General features: G+C 31.7%; 2 protein-coding genes across 2 annotated transcripts; one reads left to right on the top strand and one right to left on the bottom strand.

The window, feature by feature from the left end:
• The first annotated feature begins 2,496 nt into the window (after positions 1 to 2,496).
• On the top strand, positions 2,497 to 3,731 carry LOC131644451 (auxin-induced protein 22D-like). The gene is made up of 3 exons (XM_058914956.1): positions 2,497 to 2,837; positions 2,935 to 3,231; positions 3,353 to 3,731. The coding sequence occupies exons 1-3, from the start codon at positions 2,602 to 2,604 to the stop codon at positions 3,423 to 3,425; spliced, it is 606 nt and encodes a 201-aa protein (XP_058770939.1). The 5' UTR covers positions 2,497 to 2,601; the 3' UTR covers positions 3,426 to 3,731.
• A 948-nt stretch (positions 3,732 to 4,679) lies between these two features.
• LOC131644450 (protein OSB1, mitochondrial-like) lies at positions 4,680 to 7,695 on the bottom strand. Its single transcript, XM_058914955.1, has 4 exons — positions 7,169 to 7,695; positions 6,954 to 7,044; positions 6,381 to 6,484; positions 4,680 to 5,075 (listed from the first exon to the last, which is right to left on the bottom strand). Exons 1-4 carry the CDS (start codon positions 7,649 to 7,651, stop codon positions 4,887 to 4,889), a joined length of 867 nt encoding a protein of 288 aa, XP_058770938.1. The 5' UTR covers positions 7,652 to 7,695; the 3' UTR covers positions 4,680 to 4,886.
• Positions 7,696 to 8,600: the final 905 nt, after the last annotated feature.

Raw genomic sequence — 8,600 nt, 5'->3', positions numbered from 1 at the left:
CTAAATATATCTAGATCCTACTACCACCCGTTCTTACCCATAACTAACATAACACACCTACCCACATGGTTAAGCGCATCTAATCAACGTGGGACCTTGTACTAATCACATGTTTCCATTCTCATGATCCAACGCTCCACGATTCGCGTTTCACGTTCACTGTCATGATCACAACCGTTGATTTGTGGTCCATGGTTTTCAGTACCATTGGCTGTGTTTGTTGCCTCAATTGTCCCCTGTTTGTCTTACAACATGCTTTTTTGTGTTACGAAAGTCACCGACAATCGTATCTGTCCTTTGGAATTCCACTTTGCTCCACGCGCTTGTTTAGCCGTGTGGCTCAATTCTACTCCACACGGTTCTTCAACTGTTTTATTTATGATCAACACGTTTGGATAGTTACTCGTCATTTAACCGTGCTATATTAACTTTTGAAATTAATTTAGTTTAGAAGAGATATGGATATCTAATTAAATTTTAAAGTATTTAAGAATTTATCTTTACTCTCTCTCTATATATATATTGATTTATGTCATTTTTTGTAAAATAAATTCCTTCATAGTAACATATTATTTTTATAAAATTATGTATTATTGAGAAATTATAAAAAAAAATTAATAATGAGATTATTTTTATAAAATAATTAAGTAAATTTATTAGATGTGTTGACATAAAAAAGTATTAAAAAAACATGTAAAATAAAAATGAATATTTAATTATTTTGCGGTTATTGGAAAGAAAAAAAACACTACTTGACCAAAATAAAGTAAAAAAAATTATTTTTAAAATAAAAAATTAATATTAAATAATGATAAATTCATATAATTATGAATATATATTAACTGAGTTAAAAGGTAGTGCACTGTCATCCAATAGAAAATCATCAATATACCATATCATTAAACTTTTTTTAAAATAAAAGAATGTTTTAATTAGATACATGGTGGTCATTGGTTGACAGTGTAAAAGTATTTTACACAGTGCATCATTCCTTTTCTCATTAAATAATAATAATAATAATAATAATAATAATAATAATAGAAAATTAATTCTTAAAGTTATTATAACATATATTTTTAAGATTATAAGAGAGTCGATAAGGAATTAAAAGTATGAGTAACCATCTTCGAATTTGTTTCTAGCCAAAAGTTATATCATCCTTTATTATTATTATTATTATTATTATTATTATTATTATTATTATTATTATTATTATTATTATTATTATTATTATTATTATTATTATTATTATTATTATTATTCAATTTGAAGAGTAGTTGAAATTCACATATTTAGAGCAAATTACTCAACTAATAAGACATTGGAGTTTCTAAAAATTTTAGTACAAGAAGAAGGGTGAGGGCATCCAATAGAGATACCATCTACATTGCATTTAATCTAAGATACTAAAAGGCTTGCCACAAGTTTTTTGACAACATGAACTTTGGAAGACTTGATGAAAACTCCATTGTGCATAACAAATTAGTCTTGAATGGTTGAACACATTAGGGGAGATTGACTTTTAGATTATCAGGTATTTTTGTGTACGAGTGAGTGTGAGAGAAACATGCATGTGTGAACTTGACAAGAGTTTTTCACTAATGGTATCAAAGATTAAAAGTTTTACAATGAGATAGACAACCCTCAAAGTCGCTTCAAGTAAAGTGGTCAAACATAAGAAAGCGTGTTCTAACTATCAACATACTTTTATATAATTTGATTTTGATATTTTTGGTTTCCTAGCACCAAAAATAATTGATCTTTTACAGAGAGTCCAAAAATTTATGCATAGCAATAATGTATCTCTTAGGTCAATGAATATTGTTTTAGCGAGGATTTGTCATTCAAAATGAATAACGACACAACTTGTTCCTCGTTTGTCTTCTATTTATACATAAACTATACTCATTTGTTTTAAAATAAGTGTCGTATAAGATTTTTACACAAATATTAAGGAATGTAATAATAATATCATAAAACAGTATTTTTACTATATAAATAGTGTATGGAATAATAATTAAATAATATAATTGAAAAAATAAGAATCATTTTTATATTGAAAAATAAAAATAACATTTATTTTAAAATAAATTTTAGTTGCTAAAACGACAGTCATTTTAAAACGGAAAAAATATTATATAAACAATAGATAATATAAAATTGTTTACATAGTTAAACTCAAAAACTATTTTGATAGAAAAATATAAATTGTTTGATATTTTTCAATTTAAAAGAATAAATTTTTGTTTTAGGAATTTCAAACATTAAATGAATTAATATTTATAATTTTTAATAACTAAAAGATAATTTTACCCACATCTAGTCTATTGACCCTATCCTATCCTGTCAACATTTGATTGGTTCGTGACTAAGCGCGTGTGACAAACGAAGGTGAATTCAAATTTCATGATTGTGTTCCAATTCATGCACCACAGAGAATAAGTCACCTAGATATTGTCCCACACAAATGTTCCTATAAAATTCATGAGCTACACCATCTACTCTTACATCAACCGCATCATATTCTTCTCCTTCAACCATCTCAAATCTCAAATCTCATTCTCTATTCACATTCTCAATTCAACTCATTCACACCAAGAAATGGCAAACTCATTAGTAAGAAACCATGAATCAGAACTGAATCTCATGGCCACTGAGCTAAGATTAGGATTACCCGGTAGTGATGATCATGAGCTCGAAAAACTTCACAGAAACAACAAGAGATCTTCACCAGAATCAACTGAGGTTGAGTCCATCAACAAGACCAAAATGAATACTTCTTCTGATGATGATTCTAATATCACAAATGATGATCAAGATAATGCTCCACCTTCAAAGTAAGCATATATATAAAAAATCAAATCAAATCAAATTATTTTTTTAATATTGAAAAAGAATATGAGTATTGATTGAGTTTTGTATTATATTTTGTAGGGCACAAGTTATTGGATGGCCACCAATTAGATCTTATAGGAAGAATAGCTTACAACAGAAGAAAGGTGAAGAAGTTGGGATGTACATGAAAGTGAGTATGGCTGGTGCACCTTATTTAAGGAAGATAGATCTCAAAGTTTACAAGAGCTACTCAGAACTTCTTGAAGTTTTGGGAAATATGTTCAAGTGTACATTTGGTGAATATTCTGAAAGAGAAGGGTATAATGGATCTGAATTTGTTCCAACTTATGAAGATAAAGATGGTGATTGGATGCTTGTTGGAGATGTTCCTTGGGAGTAAGTTGTTCTATATTCATTCATTCATTCATATTCATGTTCTTTTTTGAAGTTAACATTTGAGATGTTCCTTGATTAATATTGTTGTCTTATGAAGATGTTTTGGTTGTGTTTATTGCAGAATGTTCATGTCTTCTTGTAAGAGGTTGAGGATTATGAAAGGATCTGAAGCAAAGGGATTGGGTTGTTTTTGAACCAAAAAGCAAAGGATTAAAAAAGATAGAGACACATAGAAAAACTTCTGTTTTCTTTTATTATTTTTGTTTTCACATCTAGTTGTTCCTGGTTCATTGTTGTTCTAAATCTTCGAAGCCAGTGTGAAAGAAAGAATGAGAAGCAAATGCTGTTTTAATTGTACAGTGGTTATATATAATATATACATACATAATATTTCATTCTGTCTTATATATATGTATCTGTTTACATATATAAATATAAATAAATCATCATGTATACAAGAGGATCTATCAAGGGTGCAACTTTCATTCTCTTTTTTTTTTTTACTGTAATATGGTTTGATTTGATCTATGTTTTTACTTGATTACAAGTGTTGTATACTAAGGCAAAAGTATCAAAAAATAATAGTATTTTCAAATTGTTTGTCAAATTGTTTCTTTTCTTCTCATGTGTTGGAGAACTTTGGAGAAAATAAAAAGTTGGTTATTGAAAATTATCAACATAGTTCTATAGTTGATTAAAAAAATGTCTTAACAAAAAACCAAACTTTACATTCTAATCTTTATGGAGATGATCAAACTTTTGGTTAATCAAGAAAAAAAGTATCCTCAACACTATATTTAGTTCTGGTGTATAATAATACTTTTAATGCTCAACAGATCAGACTTCAAAACCCCCTTCAATAGTGGTGGGTCAAAAGTGTCCATATCTGTGACAGTACAATATTAACTGGAGGGTTTGGTCTACAACAGTTGGCAGCCATGGTTACGTCTCAAACTCATCAATCTAAAAGTAGACCAAGATAGTACATGAATCCTTGTCCCAGAAATTTGCTTTAAAGACTTCTGCTTTTGTCCTTTAGGAATCTGCTATTTTTGCCATTTACATGACATAGTGACGTGATTAAGATTTACTTATGCAGCAAGGTAACATATATGGCATGTGTGCAATCCATAAATTTAGTTATTGCCTAGCCAAACTTTTCCCAATTCTAATCATATACGTAATTTAAAATCTTTGGGGTTAAACAGTATAAAGGCTTCTCGGCAAAATTTCTGTCTTTGTAGCACAGACACCACTAAACAAAGGCGTGCGGTGTCCGACATATATTAGTGTCCGACACCATCACGATACCGATGCATGTGATCACATTTAATTTGTTCAATTTTTAAATTTATTACAGTTCTTGACGTGTTAGTGCCGTCGTGTCGGGTGATCGTACTTCATACATTATTCCTACGAACTGGTCAATTTTGGTACACTTTTCCACATTAAATATTAATATCTGTTGCATAGGCAAAAATATAATTCTACAAAATGTTGATATAAAATAGACTTACTAAAGACTAATATATCACCAAACAAAGACTATAAACAATATGCCTGTAGAACCTAATTTTAAGGCAAAAATTCAAACTTCACAGAGAAGTTTCACAGTTGAAATAGAATATTACGTTAGGCGCGGTTTGGCATAGCTTTTAGAAAGACAGTATTTCATCTGGGGTCACCATATTTATGGCCGTTCTACCATTTTGACCGGTATGCGAACCCATCCTCATGTCTAATATTTCCAATTGGGATTTGACCCATGGTGGAGTGGATCTCCCATCGATCCACAGAGCTTCTCCAGTATCTTTGTGCTTAAAATCAGGAGCTTTGGGGTTCCTCTGCAAAATTTTCAGAAATGTTCGTCAAGATACAATACAACACATGAGAAATTCATTACTACTCATAAAATGAAATGGAGGATGCAACTTAAACAAAATGTCATTCATTAGTAGTGGCTATCAACTATGAGTTACACATGGTTACTAAAACATGAAAATAGTTCTCCATGTTAATCCAAGTAAAGAAACTCGGGTAACAATATTATTGGATAAATATGCAGTAATCAATTTGTAGTTTTGTTTGAATCATTATATTTAGATAGGAGAAGTTTTCTTATGGATGCAAAAGGGGTATAGGGTACGCCAACGGGGCGGACATCTGTTCAGTAAACTTTTCACAAAACACTAAGGCTAAAAGAGATCATAAAACAATCTTGTAATAATTAAATGTTTTTTCAACAACGATTTCTAGAGCAAATTGAAATTAGCTTCTGCGTCTCAACCATTACACAACTCTCAAATAATTTGTTTGTGAACAACTTTAAGTTCATAAAAACTTCTTCAAAACGTGAAAACTATAAAATTGTTTATCTATTCAAGCAAGGTTGTCAAAATCACGACATAGATCTTAAATTCCTACGATTTTGCGTTCCCAGTCACCCCCAACATCCCGATTTTAAGTAGAATCGTGTGTTGCACCCAAATTGTAAAAAAAAATCGTAAAACCATTGATTATGTGCGATCTTGGCCAGTTCTGGCCACGGTCGACTGTTTTCCAATCACGACCATTACAGGCCAAGAAGGATGACAAGATACTGAAGCGCAACAATTACAGTTCGGCGGAGTTCATTTTCCCATAAATACACTTGCCTACCACAATATTATGTAAAAATACTTCAAATATAAAGGTATTATTTTTCAATCTAGTAATGTCATAGTGTCATACGATCTTATGTTTTACGATCCAACTACTCCATCTCGATCTTACAAAAATAATTAGGTATGATCTTCCGAATCCGATCTTAGTTACCAACCCGATCTTATGCAAGATACCGATCTTGTCAACCTTGTGTACAAAAACTTATCCTTTATTGACAAGTTATTTGTAAGTAACAGCATAAACCTGTGCTTTTCGCAAGTCTTAACTATGTAATTGGGTAAACTACCCTCTCTTAAACTTCAATGCATGGAAAGTAAATGAAGGAAATTGTTGAAAGATAAGTTGAAAGAATGTGGTTAAGGTTGATGTTAGCAATAATCAACTGCCACACAACATAAAACTTGTAAGTCGAAATAATTGGATGGGACCCTAACATTACAGATAAATAGCAACTTTTCTTATTTCACAAGATTTATTAACATTACCTTGTTCAGCCTATTGTCCCACCACTCCGCAGGGTTAGCAAAGAAAACTTGCCATAGTTCCACTACAGAACCAGTCATATTACTTGCAGCATAATTCTTTTTACCTGAAACAGTAAAGGAAAATGCTCAAAATCATTTGGTAAAAAGCAAAACCCTAGTGAAGCTCATACTAGTACATTCCACTTGGAGCCTTTTGAATTGACTTATTTGAGATGTCTAAGGTAGGTGTGTCGCAGTGTCTGACACGCGTCAATGTCAGACACTTGTATGACACTCATACCACACGTGTTAGAAAAGTCAAGGTCTATGACACATGTCAAAAGTCAAGGTTTATGACACGTGACTATTGGGGACAACTTATAAGACACGATGTAAAACATGTCCATAAACGGTTTCCAACTTATTTCCTTAAGCTCTCAATGACCGCTTGCAAAAATAACATAAGTTTAATGAAACTTTTGACTTTATTTGATCTTTTGTAATAGAAATGACTTATACCAAAGCACATTCATGATAATCACTTATGCTATGAGTGCTTAATTAAGTTGTCTATCCAAATAAAATATAACATACCATCATCAGATGTTATGAAATCAAAGTCCTTATCATGTGAAGGCGCCGGCAACTCACTCCTATCAATGAAACTCACCTTCTGAGCAACCACCTAAACAAAAAGCCACAACACAGTATCATTCAATTTAGTTAAATTCTCCTCTATACAAATTGAATTTTGAATAAATGCAAAATTTCAGAATCAAAACAAAGTGAAAATTGGCGGTTACAAAAACCTTGTAGTAAGTTTGTTGTTTCCCTTCAGCAGAATCAACGGTGTCAGTAACAAGCCGACCAGAAACATGAATTTGGTGACCTTTCTGAAGATGCTGAGAAGCAACATGAGCAAGTTCATCCCAAAACGTCAAATGAATCCATGATGTTTGCGTCGCGTTTTTCTTGACGGAGAGGCGAGTCCAGGCGACGGATTTACCGGAGGGAAGGTGTTTGATTTCGACGGGGTTCCCGACGAAACCGATTAAGCTGACGGAGTTGCAGAGGTCCTTGTTCCATGGAATTTCGGAGGGTTTAGGGTATGCTACATTGGGGGTGGAATTGGAGCAGTTTAACTTTAGGTTAAAGTTGAGATTTCTATTGGTGAGTTTGGAAGGAAGTGTTGTGAAACATGGGGGTTTGAATTTGAGGGTGGAATTAGGGTTTTGAGGGAAGGTGATGAGGTTTCGCAAACTGGTTGATGATACTGTTTGCTCCAATGCCATTTCTGCTCATGTAGTTTCACGCCTTTTTGGGGATAATAGGGGGAATTGGCGGTTTTATTTTCACAAAAGAAATTGAAACTGGGCTTTGGCTTATTTACATTCACAGCTCTTGTGGGGCTTTGTACAAGCCCATTCATCTTTATGAATTTAGGAGAATTCAACCTAACACCCAATAAAATATACTCGACACCCCACATTTGAATCACTTTTATCATACTATCCTCGCACTTAAAAATTGTCATTTTTCGAACATTTGAAAAAAACTGAGTTATATTGGATTTTTTGGAAGATTTTACTTAGGGATGACAAAAATATTCATACCCGTGGATATCTGCCAATAAAATCCGTCACAGATATGGGGCGGATAGTTTAATAGATATCCATGGATAAAAAAATGGATATTCAAATACCCGTTTATTAATGGATATAGATATGGGTTTAATGTTACAGTACCTGCGGATATCCATATCCGTTAATAATTATAAATATTTTTTAAATATTATTAGTTTATTATACTATATCTTTTCATCTTCTAAAAAACTAAAAAATTAGTCTCCTCGTATATATATGTTTTGTAGTTTTCTTTGAAGAAAACATTTATATTCTATACAAATCTTATTGGTCATTTCATATTTAAGCTTCTTCTATACTTCATACTTCACTTGAACAATTTTACCGTCCAACTAACTAGTACCGCTCTTTTCCTTTCCAGCTAGTGTCATCTTTTCTACTCCTCTGTCGTCCGCTCTTTCACCATAACTCACAATCACAATATCATTCTTTCTTTTTTTTGTTAAAAATGAAATCTATAGGATATTGTGCTTTGATGAAAATGAAGGAAATTAATTTGATTGTTAAAATAAGAGAGACTTGTATGAATGTTATGTGATAATAACGTCTCGTGTCTTTAAAAGAAAATGAATTTTTTTTTCAAAACATGATTTTAGAA

The sequence above is a fragment of the Vicia villosa genome, linkage group LG1, assembly GCF_029867415.1.
Source record: "Vicia villosa cultivar HV-30 ecotype Madison, WI linkage group LG1, Vvil1.0, whole genome shotgun sequence".
NCBI classification, from domain to species: domain Eukaryota; kingdom Viridiplantae; phylum Streptophyta; class Magnoliopsida; order Fabales; family Fabaceae; genus Vicia; species Vicia villosa.
The sequence above is the reverse complement of the archived record's forward strand: the minus strand, read 5'-3'. Positions and strand labels throughout refer to the sequence as shown.